The 25395-nt window shown below is 40.4% G+C and overlaps 2 protein-coding genes across 4 annotated transcripts in view; both read left to right on the top strand.

Annotated features, from left to right (window-relative positions):
- Positions 1 to 25395, top strand: part of LOC103031957 (ETS-related transcription factor Elf-1) — a 374649-nt gene that overhangs the window by 65861 nt on the left and 283393 nt on the right. The gene's annotated exons all lie outside the window — the stretch shown is intronic.
- Positions 1 to 25395, top strand: part of LOC103024541 (rho GTPase-activating protein 6) — a 163014-nt gene that overhangs the window by 134205 nt on the left and 3414 nt on the right. For 2 of the 3 annotated variants that reach the window (XM_022674817.2, XM_022674819.2), the window contains exons 4-12: positions 2834 to 3108; positions 4441 to 4636; positions 5798 to 5853; positions 13862 to 14012; positions 16270 to 16418; positions 20247 to 20426; positions 22255 to 22346; positions 23550 to 23830; positions 24655 to 24735. In XM_022674817.2, coding sequence (XP_022530538.2) covers positions 2834 to 3108; positions 4441 to 4636; positions 5798 to 5853; positions 13862 to 14012; positions 16270 to 16418; positions 20247 to 20426; positions 22255 to 22346; positions 23550 to 23830; positions 24655 to 24735 — 1461 coding nt within the window. The remainder of the gene's footprint in view (positions 1 to 2833; positions 3109 to 4440; positions 4637 to 5797; positions 5854 to 13861; positions 14013 to 16269; positions 16419 to 20246; positions 20427 to 22254; positions 22347 to 23549; positions 23831 to 24654; positions 24736 to 25395) is intronic. The other variant, XM_022674818.2, reaches the window with a different exon arrangement.

The raw sequence follows: 25395 nt of genomic DNA, 5'->3' as shown, positions 1-25395 counted from the left end.
CCTCAGATGGCATATTTGGCACGGCGTCTCAGTTTTGAGGGAAAAGAGCTAAAACTGCAGGAAGGCCACTGTGTCCCACGGCTCGCCTGCAGTGTTGTGTCTGGTTGCCATTGAGTTTACAAGGAGAGAAGACGTAAACAGATTTCAGCTGTAGGCCAAACTCTTTGACACCTTTGAGGGTAGTGTGAAAAGGACAATTAGTGCTCTTGTTGCTAGCCTTTTTTAGGGGAGCTCATGTCCCCTTAAAACAAGTCCCAGCACCCCTAAAATTGCAAGGAAAAATTTGTGTAAGTTGAAAAGTACCGTATTTTTCTCACTATAAGGCCCACCAGATTATAAGGAGCATAATGCGACACTAGTAAGGAGCAGGGTTTTCGCCATGTTTTCCTTCTAATTCACCAGTTCTTGCCACTGGGTGGTGGTTGGAGGGGGTACTAAGCTAAGTAAAGCTAAGCTAATTAAACAAAACTGTAATTCTTAAAAAAGAAAGCATTTTCTTTAAAGTCAAACAAGTGCTGGATGTTAATCTACACATTTTCTCGACTGAAAATTGTTTATTTGGGTGACTGAAGCGCTTCTGTTAATTTACAGTAAGCTTAGATTTCCAGATTTCCAGATTTCTACAGCAGCATTAGCATTAGCAGCTAACCACTAGTGCTAGCCACGGTTAGCGCTAGTAAATGCAGCCTGACAGGGCTACATGAGGAACTTTGAGTTTTCCAGTAAGCCAGAGAAATATTAGCTAGAATGAGCTAGTGCTTAGCATGGTTAGCGGCTAATGCTAATACTGCTCCAACCTTGGTGCTGGAGAACTAAACTGAAACTCCTGTATAACACTGTACTTCAGCGGAGTGGATTTACTAATCCTTACAACCTGACTGGTTAAATTCATACATAAGGTGCACCAGATTATAAGACGTACCAAAGATTTTTGAGAAAATTAAGGGATTTTATTTGCCTTATAGTGCAATAAATACAGTAGATTATTAAACAAAATATTAAGAAAGAATTTAGTAAGGTAATGTTGCAGGTGAGGTGCTAGACTAGTACTGTCTGTATATGTAAATCTGAATGAATATATTAGCATTAGCATGGATGGTCTTTCCAACACACTGTTACCATTAAATACAATATTGTTTTCCTTTTCCAGTCAGAAATGCTTCTGCTTTCAGTTTGGAAACAAAACAATACAGACTGCAAGTTCACTCCAGAAGTAGAGATTTGATTGGTTGAGGTTATTAATAAAAACTCATCGCCAGCAGTTTAGCATCACATGGAGCCAAGCAGCTCTAGACTTCATCTTAAGGTGGATCTACACCCAGGCAAAGTTAAATACAGAATACACAGTATTATCTTTGCTGAGTTGAGCCTTTGCTAAAGCTTTGGTTTTACACTCTTCAGCACTGCAGATCTACTCCTGGCATGTCTTTCATTTACATATGTTTACTTTAACTGCTGTAGGACATACTGTAGCAATCTTTAGACCCACTCAAGATGTTGCTTTAATTACACGTGGCTGTATAAGGGAGCAATCAAAAGCCACAACTCCTTCTGAAATGGTTTGTGTTAGAGAGTTGCGGGTGCTCTGCATTCTCACATATACACTTTCTCTCGTTCTCACAGTGTCTGCTCTGTCTCAAACACTGCTTGGTCAGGGTAGCGGACGGAGGACGGCGTGCGGCCTTTGATGTAACCCTGCTGACGCTATACTGTTTTTACTAGCACTGCTGAAAACAAACACACCACTATATGCACAGCACATACAGAGCAATGCACTGTGACCAACAGTACACCTTTAATTCAAGAATATTTTATTTATATACCGCTTTTTACAACAAATGTTACAAAGCAACAGTGGTAAGATAAAACTCCATCAGACTGAGAAAATGAAACCTTGGGAGAAACCGAGGCTCCACCTTGACAGCTCAATCAAATATCATAACAAAAAAAACAACTGTACAGAGAGATAACGGAGAGCTTTAATTAATGTACCATTTTTTCACACTATAAGGCGCATTTAAAATCCTTTAATTTTCTACCAGTCAGGTTGAAAGGAGCAGTGAAGCAACTCCTTACAGTGTTATATAGGAGTTTCAGTTTAGCATTAGCATTTGCCGCTAACCGCTATTTCCCTATTCAGAGGTGAGTATATCAGACAGTAGCCAGCTGGAAAGCCTGGCTAGCACTGCTGGAGCAGCATTAGCATTACCTGCTAACCACGCTAGCTCTTTTGCCATTTAGAGGAGAAGATATTGGACTGTAGCCTGCTGCTAACCCCGGCTAGCACTGCTGGAGCAGCATTAGCATTACCTGCTAACCGCGCTAGCTTTTTTGCCGTTCAGAGGCCTGCGTGTTTACCGTGTTAAAACAAGCTACATGGGACAACCCAATAGCGGTTAGCGGCTAATGCTAATTCTCCTGCCTTAGTGCTGGAAAAATTTGGTTCTCTAAGCTTACTGTAAATAAACGGAAGCGCTTTACTCACCCAAATAAACAGTTTTCAGGACAGAAATCTGTGTAGATTAACATCATATAGTCGTTTTTTTTTTTTTACAGTTTTTTTTACTTAGCTTAGCTTTACTTAACTTAGTTACCTACCCCCCACCACCACCACCACCACTACACATTATGTATGAAAAAAGACCAGAATAGAATAGGCATTCATTAATAGTGCGCCTTATAATACAATGCATTTTATAGTGTTAAAATTATTATCATTTTATAGTGTTAACATTATTATTATGCCTACCTACACTGTTGCTGCTGGTTGGTGTTCCGAAGCATCTCCGAGTTTTGACCTGAAATTTCTCTTATTCTCATCTTATTTATTCAGAGAACACACCACAGGCCTTCGCCATCTCCCTGTCGCAGGTGATCGCCAACGACCGAACACACAGGCAGCGTCAGGAGGGTCAGCGGCTGGACCCCGTCTCCCGGGAGGAGCACAAAGACTCCAGTGACCTGGTCTCCTCCATCCTGCAGTTTGCCACCAAGCGAGCCACCAAGGAGCTCTCCAGCAGCAACTCCTCCCTCAGCTCCACTTCAGAGACAGCTAATGAGTCCACCTCACCCAACACGCCTGAAGCAGCACCCCGCGCACGCAGGAGGGTAAGAGACCGGCGTAAACTATTCCAAACTATATCCACTGAAACCACAAATGTGATCCATTTAAAGGAGAAGTTGAGTGTAAAATGGTCTTCTAGAAAAGATGATAAAGAAGTACAAACTTTATCAAAGAGCTGAGTTTTTAGCTAATGCTCCCAACAGGCTTATAATGCTAGAGATAGGGGCATAGCGTTGCCTATGCAAAAAAAAAAATCACCATTTTTACACCATTAACTTAACTCCACACTTCATTAGTAGAATTCTAAAGGGCCCTGATATTTAAAATAAGGCACTTATACTTTTAAAGTGAACAGGTCGTTCATTAAAAACACACTGTGTTTATACACACCTACAAGTAGTTCTCCGGGTGCCGCCATATTGAATGGAAGTCACGATAAGTCGACTGACGAGCACGAACAAATAGGTAGCATAGGGGAACAGATTGCAAAATGTATTCAGTCCTTGCAATGTTTGCCAACACCTGTGGCAAAACCTCAATCAAAATATTTACGTGATTTATGAGGTTTAGTTTTGTTTGTGCTTGTCAAGAGCACGTTAAGTCTTCAAATGAGTTACCATATGGAGAGGAGCATCTATTTTTTTGCTACTAAATTAGTGTAAAGGTCTGTAATGTTACCATACTTTTCACACTATAAGGTGCACTGAATTATAAGGCGCACTATAAATAGCATGGTTAGACGCTAATGCTGCTCCAGCAGTACTAGCCGGGGTTAGCAGGAGGCCACAGGCTCATAATACTCAATTCTGAACGGTGAAAGAGCTAGCACTTAGCGCGGTTAGTAGCTAATGCTACTGCTCCAGCAGTGCTAGCCGGGGTTAGCAGGAGGCCACAGGCTCATAATACTCACTTCTGAACGATGAAAGAGCTAGCGCTAATGCTAATACTGCTGGAGAACTAAACAGAAATTTATGTATAACGCTGCACTTCATCGGAGTGTCTTTACTGCTTCTTACAACCTGAATGATAAAATTCATATATAAGTCTCACCGGATTATAAAGTGCACTGACTATTTTTGGGGAAATTGACTGATTTTAAGTGCGCCTTAAAGTGTAAAAAAACAGCACACTCCAGTTTCAGTCCACATCCTTCCTCAACTTTCAGTGATGCTTCTGTATCTCTCAGCTTGTCCAGAAATGCTCGTGTAAAGCATGTCCTTTAAAAGTGGATCAAACCTCAGATTGCATTTTTCTACTGTAGCGGGAGCAAGAAATACCAATTCTCAAATACTGCTGCTTTAAGATTGAAAGTTTAATACAAAAACAATGTAATAGTCATAGAAGATTCCCACTTGTCCTTGTTCTGGTTTGGGCAGGGGGGCATGTCGGTGGACTCCATCACCGACCTGGACGATAATCAGTCTCGTCTGCTGGAGGCGCTGCAGCTGTCCCTGCCGGCCGAGACTCCCAGCAAGAAGGAGAAGCACCGGGACAAGAGGCTGAGTCTGAACCCCATCTACAGGCAGGTTCCTCGCGTGGTGGACAGCTGCTGCCAGCACCTAGAGAAGTACGGTATGTGTGGTAGAAATCCTGCCGTTCTGCATGAAGAGAAAACGATAACTTACTATAAAACACAGGAAAAGTAATAAGTGCAGGGTCCTTGCACTATATTAAAAGTCAAATTGAATGCTTTTTAAGACCTCAATAAATATAATTTAAGACCCAAAAATGTAGCTAGCTCTCTGCTTACTTTAGTTCTCTCCTCGGTAATGTTAGCTAGCTCGCCACTAATGTAAGCTAGCTCTCCATTAAACTTAGTTCTCTCCCCGGTAATGGTATCCTATTTAACTCGCCGCTAATGTTACCTAGCTCTCTGCTTACCTTAGTTCTCTCCCCGGTAATATTTGCTAGCTCGCCACTAACGTTAGTTCTCTACCCAGTATGTTAGCTTGCTCGCTTCTAATGTTAGCTAGCTCTCCACTAACCTTAGTTCTCTCCCTGCTAATGTTAGCTAGCTTGTCTCTAATGTTAGCTATCTCTCCACTTACCTTAGTTCTCTCCCCGCTAATGTTAGCTAGCTCTCCACTTACCTTAGTTCTCTCCCTGCTAATGTTAGCTAGCTCTCCACTTACCTTAGTTCTCTCCCTGCTAATGTTAGCTAGCTCTCTGCTAATGTAAACTAGCTCCCTGCTAACCTTAGTTCTCTCCCTGGAAATGTTAGCTAACTTATCTCTAATGTTAGCTAGCTTTCCACTTAGCTTAGTTCTCTCCCCGCTAATGTTAGCTAGCTCTCTGCTAATGTTAGCTAGCTCTCCACTTACCTTAGTTCTCTCCCCGCTAATGTTAGCTAGCTCTCTGCTAATGTAAACTAGCTCCCTGCTAACCTTAGTTCTCTCCCTGGTAATGTTAGCTAACTTGTCTCTAATGTTATCTAGCTCTCCGCTAAAGTTAGCTAGCTCCCTGGTAATATTAGCTGGATCGCTGCTTATCTTTGATCTCTCATCGCTAATGTTAGATAGCTTACCGCTAAAGTAAGCGTGTGTGTTTTTACCGCTGTCATTAAACGCATCTGAAAATGTAAGCAAATTTAAGCAAATTTAAGACAATTTAAGACCTTAATTACCCTGATTTTAATGTAAGATATTTTAAGACTTTTTAAGGACCCTCGGGAACCCTGGAGTGTGATCTTAATCAGATTCAGATGCTTCAACTCTTACGATTTCTTCTGCACAGGTCTGCAGACAGTAGGCATCTTCAGGGTGGGCAGCTCGAAGAAAAGAGTGAGGCAGGTAGGTGTGTGAACACACTTCCTACTCTACACCAAAAGATACTTTACATCACACAACACACAAGTGTCATCTGTGTTCCATCACACACACATACACATACACACACACACCAAACACACATACAGTGTATCACATTCATTTATATTCCAGTGCATCCACGTATCTCATTGAAGTGGTAAATAAAAGCTTTGAGAAAGGGGCTGTCGGGGGTTCTATGCAAATTCACGCCGGGGGTCCTTAATGATAATCAGGATTAGCGTGACATCATTTGAAGTAGTGGACTTCAAACGACATCTTGTCTTCTGGAGTGCTCTTCTCTTCAGAGCAATTACTCTGCTACTCCACTTTTTACAGGCCTACAATTTTTTAGATCTTCTCTCAAGTGCTTTGACCTGATTGGCTTCGGGACTCCTGCCTTGCTGTGCTCTAAGGGTGTTCCAAAATATTGATATATCGAGGTATCGCAGTATTTTTTTGTGCAATAGTATGAAATGTATGGATTTTCCAAAACACGGTATAGAGTTTTAATTATTAGTTTAAAGTATGTAAAGATTGGTGTCAGACAGTGGTTCATTTTGTGCTGTGTTTAAACTCTGCCCACTAGATAGCATTGGAGTAGCGGATAGTCAGTGTGTAGATGCTGGTAATAGGCTGTGAAATTAGGATTTGACTGTGTAAATGAATAGTGCGTTTCTAGAAACCCAAGGACACTTTAAAATGTACACAATTTTACACACAACCATTCATACTCAGCACACACACATCCACAGACTGATTAGAAGAGGCAGCCAATAGCGCACAGCGTACTCTCAACCGGAAACATTTTACATTTTTCTGGGCAATTTAGAGTATCCAATTTTACTTCATTTCCATGTTTTTGAACTGTGGAAGGAAACCATTACATTACATTACATTACATTTGGCAGACGCTTTTGTCCAAAGCGACTTACAATATTGAAGTGCAAATAATAGAAGAGGTTAAGTACAAAAATAATAGAAGTTAAAAATAAAAACATCTATAGATAGGGCCTTAAGGAGGTCAGAGGGAAATAATGGGATAGAGGAGTAGAGAAGAGGAAGAAGGAGATGAGGTTAGAATTAGTTAGTTTGTTAGAGGTGTTAGGAGAGTATGTGCTCTTTGAAGAGCTCTGTCTTCGGGAGTTTCTTAAAGATAGCGAGAGATTCTCCTGATCTGGTAGTGGAAGGTAGTTTGTTCCACCATTGGGGAACTCTGTATGAGAACAGTCTGGATTGCTTTGTGTGAGTGTTTGGCAAAGCGAGGCGACGTTCATTGGAGGAGCGCAGCGGCCATGACACCCAGGTTCCTAGCAACCTTTGTCGGTGAGAGAGAGAGAGAGAGAGTCGATGGTTATGGCAAAGTTGTGTTGAATAGAAGGTTTTGCTGGTATGACCAGTCTTTGAGAGGTTTAGTTGGAGGTGATGTTCCTTCATCCATGCGGATATGTCTGAGAGACACTGTGATATTCGTGCAGAGATTGAGTGATCATCGGGTGAGAACGACAGGTATAGCTGAGTGTCGTCAGCAAAGCAGTGGTAGGAAAAACCATGTGAGCGGATAACCCGACCTAGAGAGGTGGTGTATATTGAGAAGAGAAGAGGTCCCAGTACCGAACCCTGGGGAACCCCAGTGGATAACGAGTGGGCTGGGGACAGCCGTCCTTGCCATGACACCCTGAACGAGCGCCCAGTGAGGTGCGATCTAAACCATGACAGCGCATTGTCTGAGATCCCCATGTTCGAGAGTATAGTTAGGAGGAAGTCATGGTTGACTGTGTCGAAAGCAGCCGAGAGGTCCAGCAGAATGAGCACTGAGGACTGTCCTGCAGCTCTAGCAGTTTTTAACGCTTCTGTCACAGACAACAGAGCCGTCTCAGTAGAGTGCCCTTTCTTGAAACCAGATTGGTTCTGGTCCAGGAGGTCATTTTGGGTGAGGAAGCCAGAGACTTGATTGAGAGCTGCTCTTTCTAATGTTTTAGAAAGAAAAGGCAGTAGTGAGACCGGTCTGTAGTTATCAACCTGGGCGGGGTTGAGAGAAGGCTTTTTAAGCAGTGGTGTGACCTGTGCTTGTTTAAAAGCAGTCGGGAACACACCAGATGTTAAAGAGGCATTGATCGTGTGAGTAATAGCCGGAATGATTGCAGGTGCAATGGTTTGCAGAAGGTCTGAAGGAATCGGGTCAAGTGGACACGTAGTAGGATGGCTACGCGTTAGGAGAGCCAGTGTCTCGTTCTCAGTGAGAGGAGCGAACAAGGAGAAAGCGACGCCTTCGGTAGAGGGATACCGGGCAGCAGAGCATGATGTAGGACTGCTACATGTCGCATCAGTAAACTGGCTGCTGATAGCTGCCACTTTCCCAGTAACGAATGAGGCAAGAGCTTCAGCCGTAAGGCAGGTAGCCTGAGGAGGAGGTGGAGGGTTGAGTAGTGTTTTGAATGTAGCAAATAGTTTCCGGGAGTCTGTGAGGGAGCTGATTTTTTTGTGATAGAATTCAGCTTTAGCAGCAGTGAGGCTGGCTGAAAAAGAAGCCAGGAGCAGTTGGTAGTTTTTTAGGTCTGTCTGGTTTTGCTTTTTTTGCCATTTTCTTTCAGCAGCTCTGAGTTTGGAGCGTAGTTCCCTGAGCGTGTCATTTTTGAGCCATGGCTGCGGTTTGCTTGGTTTAATGGCTCGAGATGTTTGAGGACAGAGGTCGTCCAAACAGGAGCTTAATGTGGAGCAAAGAGTATCAGTGGCATCATTAACATTGAGTGATGAAAATGAGCCTAATGGAGGCATATTGTCAGTCACCAGCGAGGAGTACTGGTCTGCTGGGAGATCTCGAAGATTTCGGCGGAACGAGACCATAGTAGGAGTAGCTGTGGGTTTTTTCGAAATGCGAACGTTGAGTTGCATGAAGAAGTGGTCTGAGAGGTGTAGAGGAGTGACAGTTAAAGAGTCGGTGTCACAGTTACGAGTGAAGATCAGGTCTAGATGTTTGCCAGCTTTATGTGTTGCGGGCTGGGGACCTGCTCCAGATCGAAAGACTGCATGAGGGATGAGAAGTCTGTGAAGCTGGTACTGTCATAATGGATGTTCATATCCCCTAGAATGAGCATGGGGCAATCTTGCTCGGGGATAGAAGACAGTAGCATGTCAAGTTCATGTGTGAACTCGCCCATTTGTCCAGGAGGACGGTAGATGACAACGACAGTAAGTTTTGATGGAGTATTAACCAGTGTGGCATGATACTCGAATGAGTTGTATGAGTTTGCAGGTAATAGTGGAGTGTATTTTAAGCCATTCGAGAGCAATAGGCCAGTTCCACCTCCTCGTCCTGAGAGACGAGAAGTATGGGTGAAGGAATAATTATTGGAAAGTGCCGCCGGAGTAGCAGTGTTTTCAGGTTTAATCCAGGTTTCAGTCAGAGCCAGCAGTTGTAGTGAGAGATGATTTGCATAAGAGAACATGTAAACTCTACCCAGATAGGAACCCAAGACCCCAGTGCTGGGAGGCAACCGTACTAACCACTAAGCCATCATGCTGCCCATAAATATTATAAGCAGGGTCATGAAAAACCTGCAAAAGTCATGGAATTTGAAAATAGCAATTTCCAGGACTGGATAAGTTTTGGAAAATAAAAATACCCAGAAAGTTTTGGAAAAGTCATGGAAATTTGGTCTACAAACCATGTTTTCATTCATCAATGAAGAAAATTTATTTTGAGGTAACAAATACGTCAGCACAAAATGAATTCAGTAATTTAGCCCTACACAATGGAGCTCTTAGAATCTGACACACATTTTATTATTAAAGATTGTGTGTCAGAATCATTTAAGGCCTACTATAATCAATTTTGATAATAGTTTTAGTTGATTTCTGGTTGTATTGTCCATGTTTGCACTGATGTTTAAAAAATTGTATGGTCGTGACAATTTGCCATGAAGGCATGGAAAAGTCATAAAAAACTATGGAAAATGATTGGTTAAAAAGTGTATGAACCCTGTATAAGTTATTATAAGTATTTTGTAATTAGTGTATTTTTTGCACTATAAGGTGCACTGAATTATAAGGCATATTTTAAGTAACAATATTAAGAAATAAGGGTGTCGCCATGTTTCTCTTCTAATTCAGGGCGCCTAAGTAAACAAAACTTTAATTGTTAAAAAAAAGCATTTTCTTTTAGTCTTTTAAACAAGCACTGGATGCTAATCTACACAGATTTCACTCCTGAAATCCTGAGTAAATAATAATAATAATAATAAATAAATAAAAAATTCTGTTTACTTACAGTAAGCTTTCCATTATTTTAGGACAGTTAGCAGCAGCGCTAGCCCCAATTAGCAGCGCTTAACTCTACACTGAGAACCCTGAGTGTTCCGGTAAGCCAGGGCGCTATCAGCTAGCGATTCCTGCTACGTAGGTAAACATGCAGACTACAGTCCAATATACTCAAATCTGAACGGCGAAAGACCTAGCGCTGTAATTAGTGGCTAATGCTAATAATGCTCCAGCCTTGGTGCTGGAGAAACTTGGTACAGTGAAACTCCTGTATAATGCTGTACTTTAGTGGAGTGGCTTTACTGCTCCTAACAAACTTACTGGTAGAATTCATAGATAAGGTGCACCAGATTATAAGGCACACAAAATTAATGTATTTTAAATGCATTTTGTAGTGTGAAAAATACAGTTTTATGTAATTTTGGCTGTAAATGTGTGTTAAAACTATAGTTTTCAGGGAGCAACCACACAAAAGAAGACTCTCTTAATACAGTCAATTTTTTTCATTGCATGTAAACATGTAGAAAAGTGCAGAAATCACGCAGCTGCTTTGACTGAAAACAAAGGAATTCATGTGAGAGAGCGATTGCGTGAACGAGAGAGGTGAAAAAGGGCACGGCATCTATTTTTTGAGAGAAAGCACGACCCGATGACGGCTTTCCTCCCAGCTCTCTCATTTCGCAATTCCGCAACACAACAATGGGCGATTTTATCTTTCATTCACAGCGCTGCCAGCTTGTCTCGTCAGTGAATGGCACCGTTTATGTCAACAAGAAGTTCACACTGGCCCGAGCAAACGTGCCCCTTTTTGCTTGGGACGAGCACGTTCATCCTCAGCTTGGTGCACAATCGGTTCTGTGGAAAAACACCAGGTGCAAACAGTGGGTTTTTATTCTGTCATAAGTAAATAAGTATCAGCCGGTCCTGCCCACTGTGCATCAGAATCAGATTGCAGGAGGAGGAGGAGGAGGAGCAGCGCTGTGAGGAGAACCTGTTGGATGAGGTCTAGAGGTGGGAGCGACGCCTCTGAAAAGATTGCCGCACAGTATGTGCTGTTTTTACAGAGATCTGCCACAAGAACAAGAAACAAACGTTACTATTAAAGCAAAATACGATACACGCTTGCGTCACAGCGCACACTGAGAGAGCTGTTTTCCTTTACTCAACATGTTGCATCAGTTTCTCTTGCGGTGTCACTCATAATAAAGATGTTAAAACAGGAGAACATTTTTTTATTGCATTTACTGCTGGTATTTGAGCAGTGCTGAAAGTAAAAAAAACAATAGATTAAACCATTAATTTCAGTAAAAAGGATGTTTTTGCACAAACAAAATGTTAATTTTTTAAAACACTTCAAAAACATATGCTTACATTTTTCATTAATTTGCATTTGTCACAATTCCATTAATTAAGTAGAGTAAATATATTGAATTTAAATATAAAGCAGTTACATTGCTATCACTTTAAAATATTTATGAAATACTGACAATATTAAAAAAAGGAATCATCCCAGCACATATATCTACATTGCGCCTCATTTATCAGACATCTCAACGTAAAAGTACTGGTCAAAGATCACCTCTCATCAGTGTGTTTCTCAATACAGTAAATTTTTCCACTGTATGTGAACATGTATAAAAAGTCCAGCGCATGCAGCGCGTCCATATGTGTGTGTTTAACAAGTGGAAAATTAAATGCATTGCACACAATTTCTGTTCCCCAACTACCTTCTACTACCTGGGTGCAACTATTTTTGCAACCATTCCCCAGTTCTAGCACGTTTTGACCCTTTTTGTTTGATAAAGTCGCACTAATATGATCAAGAAGAGCATAAGAGGAATAGAACTATTGCTCTCCACAAAGATGGCCGAGGCAAAATAACACTTTTTAATGATCATAACAATATTATCTTGCTTCTGAATAGCATCGCAATCTGACACTTCCTTCTGAGTGCTATTTTCAACCATTTCTTTGACGAATAAGTGTAATATAAAGCATACCTTAAGTAATCTAAATGAAAGAGTGGAAAACAACTATGGAGCTGTGCCAAAAAGTTTTGTGTTAGGAGAGATCTGAAAACATTGTTTGGAGAGACAGTTCTAGTACATTTTGAGCCTTTTTGCTTGATTAGATCACTCTGATATGATCAAAAAGAGCATGTGTAAATGGGGAGCAGGGCTGTTAAATTTGGTGTTTAGAGTACAATTCTCTCATTCTGGCCACTAGTTATTTAACATGGCGTCTCATGGCAAAGAACTCTCTAATGATGTGAGAATTTTATCGGTTATTGTCTGGCATCCCTGCTGCTGGAATATAATATTTCACAGATTTTACAGAGAATTTCATGCCTTCCGCATGACCTCTGTACATGTAGCTCAGTAAATATGACCAAGAGATGTCCATAACAGTCTATACTTTTAACTTTTATCTTTCTTCCGAATAGCATCGCAATCCAACAGTTCCTTCTGATTGCTATTTTTCAACCATTTCTTGGACACCATCACATTTGAAGGCAGTTTCTCCAATTTGGGCTCTTATGGAGTTATGCCAAAAAGTGTTGTGTTAGGAGAGAGCTGAATAAATTGTGTAGAAAGACAATTCTAGAACATTTTGACACTTTTGTATGATTAAGTCACTCTGATATGACCAGAAAGAGCGTTCTTACCAGTTTATTAAGAAGTAAACTATAGAGCAGGGGTCAGCAACGGGCTTCTCTGGTGAGCTTTTGTTTAAGTTACTCCCCTGTCTCTCTCTTGCACTCGGCGTGGCTTTAGTTTCCGGACGTTTTCTTTATAAGGTTGTTTTTTCCCCGCCGTGTCCCAATTCAATTACCGGGGCAGCGGTAATGTATTGGACCGCGACCCTGATGACACAGGTTCGAGGAGCGTAAGGAGTGGTGTGTTTATTTTGTTGATTTTTTCCTTTCTTTTTGGGTTTACCTGCTTTAAATTCAACTGTTCTGCAATTGGGTTCAACAACCCTCTGGGCTGGAGAGCTACAAGTCTGTAGCACTCCATCTCATTACACTTATTTTTTTCAAAACAGACCCCCACGTAATGGCTAGGAAACTTAATTGCCGACCCATGCTATAGAGACTCTAGAGACTGTTCTGCTTCTTAACCCTTTTTCAAGGTGTGTTCTGTCCAGGACTCCAGTAGATGTAGCGAAACCACACACATTCTTAGATTACCAAAGCGTGAATTCTCAGAGTCTAGTGAGCTCTTCAACTCTTAAAGGGGAATTCCACGCATTTCAGACGTGCAGTCACCATCTAGTTGAAGCTGCTTTCCTTCTTTGTCATATTTTGTGTTTCTTTTCATTTTTATATTGATATTTAAGCTTTGTTTGGCTTGGAAATCCTTTTAGTAAGTAAGTAATGTAAGAGCAGAATGGGCGTGGTTAAGAAACACTGCAATTTAAAGGCGGAGAAACACACAAAGAGAGAGAGAGTGAAAATAACCACATGTGAGGAAAAACACATGGAGGGGAAAGTCATTACTGAATGTGTGTACAGTGTGCGTGTGTGTACAGGGTGTGTACAGTGTGTGTGTGTGTGTGTACAGTGTGTGTGTGCAAGCATGTGAAAATGTATTCTGCCTCGTCTGTGGTGGTACTGATGTGTATTTATTTGTGGTTTTGAACATGTGGAGGCTACATGCTTGAAGTCATGTTCAGTGTTTAGATGTTTCCATCTGAGCGTAATTGTATTAATACGAGCGCCTCGTATCCGCAGCTGCGTGAGGAGTTTGACAGGGGTGTGGACGTGCAGCTGGATGAGGAGCACAGCGTTCATGACGTGGCTGCGTTGCTGAAGGAATTCCTGAGGGACATGCCTGACCCGCTCCTCACCAAGGAGCTCTACACTGCCTTCATCAACACCATGTGTAAGAAAATCTTCAGAATACATACATGTATCAAAGGCCTCATCAGTAATTACAAGCAAGAAGTTCAGATTTATTGAAGGGTCTAAAACCACCTGCCACCATGTTTAACAGCTGGAGAAAACGCCCTGAAAGTTATTATTACAGCTTAAAATTTGAGTCCGAAGCAAAGTCTAAACCAAAGTTAATTTCATTTTTACCAAATTCTGGAGACTATTTACACACATCTATTTTAACACTTATGTTGTCTTAAGGGTCTAAAACCACCCGCCACCATGTTTAACAGCAGGAGAAAATGTCCAAAATGTTCTTATTACAGCTTGAAAGTTGAGTCTAAACCAAAGTTAATTTTCCCAAATTCTTTAGACTTTGTACAGATACAGCTTAATGTATGTTGTGTTAACAGTGTTAAATAATCCACCACCATGCTTAACAGCAGAAGAAAAAAATAACAAAATTATGTTTTTTTATTTCAGCTTGAAATTGAAGTCCAGACCAAAGATTGAACCCAATTTCATTTTTACCAAATCCTGTAGACTATTTACACACATCTGTTTTAACACTTGTGTTGTCTTAAGGGTCTAAAACCACCCGCCACCATGTTTAACAGCAGGAGAAAATGTCCAAAATGTTTTTATTACAGCTTGAAAGTTGAGTCTGAACCAAAGTTAATTTTCCCAAATGTTTCAGACTTTGTACACATACAGCTCACTGTATGTTTTAAACAGTCTAAAATAACCCACAACCACAATGTTTAACAGCAGAAAAAAATCAACAAAATTGTCTTTTTTTTTCAGCTTGAAATTGAAGTCCAGACCAAAGATTGAACCAAATTTCATTTTTACCAAGTCTTGTAGGATATTTATTAAGTCCTAACGACTCATTAAAAGCAAGAGATACAGATTAATTTAAGTATATTAAAGATTATGGGTTCAGTTTTGAAAAAAGACAGGCATTAAGCCTAAAAACAAACTATATTTTACATGCAATGGAACATCTCACAATTCAAAACGCTTAATTCATGTCTGGGAAACTGCATAATGTTGTCTTAAGTGTCAAAAATTGCCCACCACCATGTTTAACAGCAGAGAAATCACCTAAAGGACCCTTTTCAGCTTGAAATTTAAGCCCAGACAAAAGTCTGAACCGACTAACAAAGAAGAGACCACTTCAGTTTCTGAATCAGTTTCTCTGATTTTGCTATTTATAGGTATATGTTTGAGTAAAATAAACATTGTTGTTTTATTCTTTATTTAAACTATGGACAACATTTCTCCCAAATTCCAAATAAAAATGATTTTTTTTATTCCATTTAGAGCATTTATTTGCAGAAAATGAGAAATGGCTGAAAAAAAAAGATGCAGAGCTTTCAGACCTCAAATAATGCAAAGAAAAAGCAAAGTTCATATTCATAAAGTTTTAAGAGTTTAGAAATCAATATTTGGTGGAATAACCCTGGTTTTAAATTACAGTTTTTTTCCTCCACCAGTCTTACACACTGCTTTTGGATAATTTTATGTTATTTATGGTACAAAAACTCAAGCAGTTCAGTTTGGTTTGATGGCTTGTGATCATCCATCTTCCTCTTGATTATATTCCAGAGGTTTTTTTTTTTTTACTTGGTAAAATCAAAGAAACAAATCATTTTTAAGTAGTCTCTTAATTTTTTCCAGAGCTGTATTTGGCATGCGTCTGATTTCAACGTGTTGCCATTCAAAGTGCCAAATTCTGCCACCCTTCCTCATGAGCGTAACAGATTGCCCTTAGATTCCATTTATTTCTAACTATAAACAACAATAAGGATTAATCTACAGTTACAGTAGATACAGCAATCACCAGCATAGTCTGTTGTGGCCAACCTTCTGCTTGATGCATGTGCACACAAGGTGAGTTAGATTTTGGCACAACACTGGTTCTTTTTCTTCTTCTATAGTTGAATGGGTGATAATAGGTTGCCTCAACTTTCTGTAATTGGTCTAAAAGTCGGAATCATTTAAAAACAGGTGTTTTTACACTGAAAACAAAGAGAACCATTGATCTTTTGGTCTAGATTAAGATCACCTCTTTTTGTCAGACCAAATTTTGGTTCAAAATAAAAAGTTTGAGGTCCAGACCAAACAGATTAGATGTCAAAGCACTTTCAGACTCATGAACCTGATTTAGAATGAACTAGGTCTTATGTGAAATCTGTCAGTTTAGTATAAAAACATCTTGATTAGTTTTGTGTTGATAATAAGTTTTCTTTGTTGATCGTTGACAGTGATGGAACCTGAAGACCAGCAGATTGCAACCCAGCTACTAGTGTATCTGCTACCACCCTGCAACAGTGACACCCTCCACCGGCTGCTAGAGTTCCTGAACACCGTGGCCCAGCATGCTCACGATGCAATTGACAAAGATGGTCATGAGGTGAGATTTTGATCATGATTGATGAAATTCATAATTTTTTTTTTAATGTGTATTTCATATGTTGTGTATTACACGGTCCAGCAGCATGCAGTGTGAGCACATACTGTAGAATAGGTGGCTTTACTAGAAAACCACATTAGTCATTAGTAAAAATAGTGATGTTGGCGAAAGTTCAATCCTGTTGGTGATCTAATGTGTTTAAGCGTCTCAGTTATGCTTGACCGGTCACAATACTCTCCAATTTTGAGGTCAGTGGCTAATCGCTAATAAGTAGCTTATCAAGATCTGATGATCCAGCATTAGCATCTAGATTTGGCTCGTTTCGCACTTCATAGACCGACAAGGATCAGTGTAGCCTGTGTTGTCGTACATAAGTAAAATGAACATATTCAAATGAGAGATTCAGGGCTTTTTTGGGGGTATGATCTCACTGCACAGTAATGCAGACAGTAGATTAATTTAACTACAGCCGTTGTTCATTAACAGCTGTCAGACTGCCCACAAAGTGCTCTGTCTGAGGAACTGTAGATTCTGTTCCTCCTCTGAGGCCAGTGGGTCGATATTACAGCGTTCTGCTTTCAAGTAATGATCATTAACCTTCATAAGTCATTTTCACGCATTAGATCAGAAACATTAAACACCATCTGCTACCATACAGCTCATCTAGTTATTGCAATGTGTTAAAGCCCATAATCTCACAGAGGGGTTAAAAGGGGTATATATGATTTGTTGTAAATAAATATGTACTGTTCATCAAATCAACCACAATTTAATAAATTATAATCCACTTGATTCAGACATTGTACACCCTGCGCAAGACGCTCGTTGCTATCTTACACACTGTCAACAGTCTATTTTAATGCTTTTTGCCTGCACCATTAAAATAGTTACAGAGTTTAGGAATATATCTACACTGATGGTGCGTTGGTCTGATAGTGAGGTGAGTTCAGGTAAATATCTGGCGTGTTTCTGGTGTGTTTCTATCTTGGCGGCAAGAAATACAGGTGCGCCACTGACTAATTAAAACCCTGACAATAGTCAACAGTCATCCAATCCTATCTCAGCCATGCAGGAGCGCTGTGCAGCTTTTACATAAAAAATAAACAGAATAAAGAATAAAATAATAAAATTGCTGTTCCTTTAAATGAGCTTCTGGTGTACCTTTACAGTGTGAAAGTGCAGGTCAGTACAAAAGCACCGCACTGTTAAGATATCAACGTGCCAAAGTCAGAGCTCACTTGGCTCTTAAAGCAAATGACAACTAGCGCAATAATCGGTTAATTTCATGTTAAGCCCAAAACACACCCATGATTATTTAAGATAATTAGTATTAGTGTTGAGCTGCGCAAGGCATATTTTCTTTTTTTGTTCCATTATGATACCAAAGGCACAGGAAACGCTCTAATTCCCGGTGCACGATGGATTCTTGCCATTCCCCTTAAGAGCCAGGTGCGCTCTGACTTTGGCTCTGGCACATTGCTATTTCAGGGGCTCAGCTACCAAGACCCATCCAACACTTCTCAACAGAGAAAATTGACCTGTTCTTTCATGCTAATTCATTGTGTTCATTGTGGTGCACCTGTGTTTTCCGTTGCTAAGATAGCAATATACAAGAAAGCTAAAACCACCACGCCTATCAGCATAGATATATTCACAAGCGCCTTTGCTATGTAAACGATGCATGCAGAAGGTGTAAAAATAAACAGATATGTTATCTAACAAATATACATCAGAAAGCCGTAATATTGTGTAGATTGTCTTTACAAAACAGCTCACACCTATTGAGACATGGACAACACATGACCTTTGAAGATGAAGTGATGATCAGTGTACTTCGTTTTAGTAAAAAAAAAAGCAGAATAGCACCTCTATTCTTGCTACTCCAGCACTATGTAACTTTGGTAAAGCAAACAGGACAGTGCTTTTGCAATCTGTCAACAATTGCTAACCCAATCATTTTTGTGTAAGATTCTGCAGTATAGTCAACTGCATCAGACCACATCTCTCAGCTTGTCCAGAAATGCATGTAGACAGTGTGCTTTAGCGGCGGTGACTGAAACCGACAAATGAGAACAAATGAGATTCTGAGGCTTAGATTACCTGAACCTGTAAAGAAATTCAGGCCTAATCTTGATTAAGAAGCTCGTAGGCCGGGTTTGTCCTCATGGCACTCTCGCTCCCGAAAACAGCGTGCTGGGCTTGGCCCAGTATAATTTTCCCACACGTCCTTCTGGCCCTATCTGCCATCGGTCACAGGAAGCCGGCCTCATTTCACGCTCGGGAGGGGAAGGCCGATCAGCACTTTCATCACACTCGTGTTCCCGCTGCTACAGGGCAGGGGGGTGATGGGATTTTGGTGAAAGGAAGCTAAGCTGAGGCAGCAGCGCAAGTTAGGGAGGTTCCTGGGAGCAACGCAGTAAAGACCGTAGCTATTTATGGTTCACAATGCAGAGCTTTCTTGGATTTAGCCATTGAAGCCATTACATTACAACCACTGATGAATACAGTGAATATTAAGACCTGTGCAGAGGTGGAAGCTGCACACTAGGCAACAAGTCAATGACCAGTCCATTAAGTTCCCAGCTGGCCACCAACGTCAATAGACGTTAATTTCAGGTTGAATGTTGGATATTACAGACTTTGGTAAGAATTTGCTAAGCGCTGCCACTATGATTAGGAGATTGCTGATTCGAATCCCAGACAAGCAGCTCGCCATCAGCTGCCAGAGCCCTGAGAGAGTTGCAGTCTCTGAGTGGGTAGATGCCACTCTTTCCCAATCATCACTCCTAGGGGTGATGTTGATCAGCACAAGGCATCTGTGAGCTGATGTATCGGAACCGAGTCCCCCGACTACTCGGAAATGCTGCATCAGCAGCAGTTTGAAAAGAGGTGGTGTTGTGGCTTCACCAGTGATGGGGGATATACAGCTGAGTAGCAGCTTAATGGGTGGGACAGTTGAGGAGAAACAAATGGGAGAAAATGAGAAATATATATATAAAAAAGAACCAAATTATGATGTCTGACCCAGTTGATCCAGTAGGATGTTTAGAGATACCAAATGCAGTGGAGTCAAAGACATGGGTGTCATGGGGGTCCAAAGCTCCCTGGACACCACCTAAAGCATTTGCAACCCCCAGACACCTTCATAGGACATTTTGTGGAGATGTTTAATGCAGATGTTTAATCCTATGGCTGATCACATTAATTTAAATAACATAGTAACATATATCCATGAGTAGAAACACACTACTAAACACAGTCTAAACCCAATACTGTACATGGTCAGGTCTTTAAAGTGTCCTGCTGTGAGGTAAATGGTCCAATCTCCATCCTGCTGTGGATGCAGAGTCCCTATAATCCTTTTTATGCTTGGATAAGAGAATTGGATAAAAGACTGTCATCCAAGACGCACAATTCTACAATCTACAATTACAGACTGTAGTTCCGAATCTGTTTCTCTGCATACTTTTTATCATCTACATAGAAAATTTATTAAAGTAAAAGTATTAAACTTATTGTCAATAGGCAGTGAAGTAAAAGTGGAAGTAGGGTAAAAAGTAATACTCCAGTAGATACAGATACATATTTTAGTACCTAAGTACAGTAGTGAAATAGTTCTACTTCATTGCTATACATCGCTGTTCGCAGTCCAGCAGTGACACTGAGGTGTTTAAAAACTCCAGCAGCACTGCTGTGACTGATCCACTCATACCAGCCTAACAAAACACTACTAACACACCACCATCATGTCAGTCACTGTCACCTGAGAATATGATAAAACACACTAATTCCAAACAACTCATCATTTTCATAATTATCTGTCCACAGGTGACGGGCAACAAGATGACGTCAATAAACCTGGCCACTATCTTCGGGCCAAACCTGCTGCACAAACAGAAGAGCTCAGATAAAGAGTTCAGCGTGCAAAGCTCCGCTCGCGCCGAGGAATCTACTGCCGTCATCGCTGTGGTGCAGAGGATGATCGCCACGTTCGAGGATCTCTTCATGGTAAGGCGGGAGGTGGAGAGCAGGTCATAAATGGTGGTAATTGAGGGTTTTTTATTTAGGGATTTATAGATAGACCTCTAAAAGAAATGCCTAAAAGGAATGTTCTAAAGTAATTGGCATACAAACACAATTATATAATTTAAATTGACGAAATTGACGAAACAGAGCTGGTGTCTGGAAAGACGGCATGAGAGAAGAGAGCGATGCCACTGGCTTATAGATGGTGCAGGACAGAGTACCTGTAAAGGGGGACCCTATTGTATTTTGCATATTACCACAGTCAGTACCGACCCTGCAATGTGATTGGCTGAGAGGCGTTCTATGAGTGCCATTATCAGCCGGTAATGCACTGTAACCAAAGCTCTCCATGTATTACTCCGCCACATACAGGTAACCTTGCAACGATGCAGCGCTTACAAACCAAACAGTGCGGCTACAAGCAGAGCAGCAATGAAACTACATTATTTTAACTCGCAGAGTGTTTATAACCAAACAGATAGTATATTCTCATCCTCTTTAACTAAAAATCTTTCAATAAACAGTGATAATGGAACTGTAAAAGGGACCATCCAAATATAACAAATTGACAGATTGTACGCAGATTGAACTGACGTTTGACTGTTGTCAGGGTTTAAATCAGTCAGTGCCGCACCTGTGTTTTCTGTTGCCATGATAGCAATATGCCAGAAATCTGGCTAAACACACCTCATGTCCAGACCACCAGAAGCCATGAAAAAAAGGGGTAAGACGAGGTGTAAGATAGCAATGAGCAAATGCGACGCACCTTGCACAGGTTGTAAGATAGGGTCCTCAGATAGGTGTATTTGTGTTTAACTCTAAGTATAAATGAGCCTAAGACTATTTGCTTTCCAGTTGTTTAGGATTAGAGGAATTGTTGTTTGTAGTCCATGTTTTATTCCTCACAGTCTTGCAGAAGGGGAACAGTGCTGTGTGTGTGTGTGTGTGTGTGTGTGTGTGTGTGTGTCTGATTTGAGTCTGAACGGAGTGGCTTAGCTGAAGAGGCCCAGCAGGAACTGCTTGTGGAGGGAGGGAGGTTTTAGCTGGTGCCAGGAAGCTTTAGGGGGTTAAATCTCCTCCATTCGGTCTTTCATTCTTTTCACTCTGCATTATTTTCATTCATAGAGTCGAGTAGCACCACTGAGGGCTGTATTAAGAGGTGAAGTCTATAGTCTGTATTACTTAGTACCTTGTACAGAGTGTACAGGGTTAATAAGAGTGATTAATAGCAAGGTTACAATACATCCTCCTAACAAGAATCACTTACAGTGTATTTTCCTAATTAAATGATCGTATGTATATTTTTAAAATATTTTTTTTGTGAATGTGTTTCTGTGTAATATTTTACTACAATATTTTTTGCACTATAAGGAGCTTTTAAAATCTTTTAATTTTCCTAAAAACCTTCAGTGCGCCTTATAATCTGGTGCATTTTATGTATGTATTTTACCAGTCAGGTTGTAAGGAGCAGTAAAGCCTCTCTGCTGAGGTACAGCATTAAACAGGAGTTTTAGTTTAGTTCTCCAGCAGTATTAGCATTAGCCGTTAACTGCCCTAAGCGCTAGCTCTTTTTTCTGGCTCAGAGGTGAGTATTATCTGCCTGTAGCCTGCTGCTAATCCTGACTAGCACTGCTAAAGCAACATTAGCATTAGCTGCTAACCACACTAAGCGAGGCGAGTATATCGGACTGTAGTCTGTGTGTTTTTTTTTTGTGTTAAGATGTTCTTTATCTTATCTTTAAATGAACATCAGGTGCTGATTTTATGGCATGTTGATGAGTCCTTGATTCAATCATGTAATTTTTTACAGGTGTCTCCTGATCTGCAAAATGAGGTGCTAATGAGTTTGCTGGAGACGGATCCAGATGTGGTGGACTACCTGCTACGACGAAAAGCATCACAGTGAGTGGAGTAGAAGTTACTGTATAAAAGCAGCAGATATCTAACGTTTTTCACCCTACTTTACACTAGCATGGACATTCAATTGCATCCATACAGAGGCATCATTCAAAATGTATGGATATGTATTGCCCTCTAGTGGCCATCAGATAATGTTACAACAAAAGGAATATACCCATCCTGGGGTACAATAATACAGGTGCATGTCAAAAAATTAGAATATCATTGAAAATGTACTTTATTTCAGTAATTCAGTTCAAAATGTGAAAATCTAATATTACACACAGCTCTGTAAAAAATAAGAGACCACTCAAAAAGGATGAGTTTCTTTGATTTTACCAAAGTGAAAACCTCTGGAATATAATCAGGAGGAAGCTGGATGATCACAAGCCATCAAACCAAACTGAACTGCTTGAATTTTTTCACCAGGAGTTGCATAAAGTGATCCAAAAGCAGTGTGTAAGACTGGTGGAGGAGAACATGCCAAGATGCATAAAAAACAGGGATATTTTACCAAATATTGATTTCTGAACTCTTAAAACTTTATGAATATGAATTTAAACTTGTTTTCATTGCATTATTTCAGGTCTGAATTTTTTTTAATTCCATTTCCATTTCTCATTTTCTGCAAATAAATGCTCTAAATGACAATATTTTTATTTGGAATTTGGGAGAAATGTAGTCCGTAGTTTATAGAATAAAACAGCAATGTTCATTTTACTCAGACATGTCTCTCTAAAACCATCACTGATTGTGGATTTCCAAATGAAATGTAAAATTTACTGATGATCAGTGATGGTTTGGTTTGGAGAGACATGTCATCTGCTGGTGTTGATCCACTGTGTTCTATCAAGTCTAAAGTCAGTGCAGTGTTTTACCGGACAATCTTACAGCACTTCATGCTTCCCTCTGCTGACAACTTTTATGGGGATGCAGATTTCATTTTCCAGCAGGACTTGGCACACTGCCCACACTGTCAAAAGTACCAATATTCTAATTTTGTGAGACACTAATTTTGGGTTTTTATTGGCTATAAGCCATAAATATCAACAATAAAAGCTTAAATAAACACTTAAAATAGATCACTCTGTGTGTAATACATCTATATAATATATGAGTTTCACATTTTGAACTGAATTACTGAAATAAAGTAACTGGTGTGTAACTATGTGGTTCTACCCCCTTTTTGTCCTTTTTCTTCTGCAGGAGTCCAGATTTGTTGAATTCTGAGACCAGCTTCTCTCTAAGTGAACGAAGATCATCCAGCGATTCTAACAAGGTGTCAAGTGGCGAAGTCTCTCCCTACGACAATAACTCTCCTGTGATGTCTGAGAGGAGGGGCGGTGATGGAGGCAGCACTGGCACCGTTCCTGGAGGAGCTCTCAGCACTGAGCGGCTCTTCCGCGTCCCAGAACAGTACACTCTGGTGGGACAAGTCACGGGTCGAACCAGGGACACTGTCTCAAGCCCCTGGTCCCCTTCAAAGGGTAAGTAACTTGTTATAAGGGTAAAATAAGATTGGTGGACATAGTTGCAATAGTACAACAGCTCAGAAGACAAAAAAACATACAAGATCTACAGTGCCTTGCAAAAGTATTCGGCCCCCTTGAATTTTTTTAACCTTTTGCCACATTTCAGGCTTCAGACATAAAGATATGAAGTTGTATTTTTTGTGAAGAATTAACAACAAGTGGGACACAATCGTGAAGGGGAAAGAAATTTATTGGATATTTTAATCTTTTTTTAGTAATAAAAAACTGAAAAGTGGGGAGTGCGATATTATTCAGCCCCTTTACTTTCAGTGCAGCAAACGCACTCCAGAAGTTCAGTGAGGATGTTGACCTTAATGACTGACGATGATAAAAAGAATCCACCTGTGTTTAATCAGGTCTTCGTATAAATGCACCTGCTCTGTGATAGTCTCAGAGTTCTGTTTAAAGCACAGAGAGCATCATGAAGACCAAAACGTTACAGAAAGAGACACAACCTTCTTAACTTTCAATGGAAGTAAATGAAACAAGAGTTTATTTCAGGTCAATTGTGAGAAACTCTATTGGTCCATTTATCAAGAAATTGTGGTACAATTTAAGGGACAGTTTGTGTATTCAAATTATGGAGTAAAGTAAAAAACAACAAATGTGATGATACTTTATTTTCATCGGACAGCGACAATATGTGCATATTAAAATGAAGATGATTAAACGATATATTGTGCAGCCATATCCGGCAGCGTTACAGAGGAAAATATAGTTCAGAATCATCACTTGATCTGTAAGAAGCTGATCTGGATATATGGGTTTATTTCTTTCAGACATTTCTGAGGAACATGCCAACATCTGGGGTGCGTGGCACACAACACTGAAGCCAGGGCTGAAAGAACAAAACTATACAGGTAGAATCTTTAGAAACTTTAACTGTAACTTTGATTTTTAAAACCATATTTAACTATAAAGTTCAATGATAGATGAAAGATAACTAACCAGAAGTCTAAAGTGGAACCTAATCATAACCGGAAGCAAATGATCTTTTCTCAGAAAGACCAAACACATAGTTCAGCAGGTCTCAGCGGGTCATGAGATTAAAATATTTGCTGTATCAAAAGAAACTGCATGGTACCTACAATATTCAGCTCAAATCTACCACAAGCTTTTTTCAAGGGTTGTCATCATTAAACTGTTAAAGCACACGATTCATTTGGAATCAGTAAGGCATTATTTTTTTAACACAATTAACTACACCAACAACTTTTTTTCTTGAGCAATTTGCTTGTGGTGAGAACATGATGGTTTCGATCCAACCCAGCCATCAAATATACTTTTTTTTCTTTTCTTTTTTTACACAGCTAATTACCCTACCCACTCTTTAGGACTCCCCCTATCACAAGTAATGCTCCAACACATCAGGAGGGTGAAGACTAACACATGTTCCTCTGATACATGTGAAGTCAGACACCGCTTCTTTTTTTTGCTCCCTCTGAGTGCCGGCAGCTTGATGGCAAAGCTGCATGAGCTGGTGATTGAACCTGTGACCTCCTGCTCATAGTGGCAGTGCT

The sequence above is a fragment of the Astyanax mexicanus genome, chromosome 21 (assembly GCF_023375975.1).
Source record: "Astyanax mexicanus isolate ESR-SI-001 chromosome 21, AstMex3_surface, whole genome shotgun sequence".
Taxonomy (NCBI): Eukaryota; Metazoa; Chordata; class Actinopteri; order Characiformes; family Acestrorhamphidae; genus Astyanax; species Astyanax mexicanus.
Note: the sequence above shows the minus strand (reverse complement) of the source record. Positions and strands in the feature narration are given on the sequence as shown.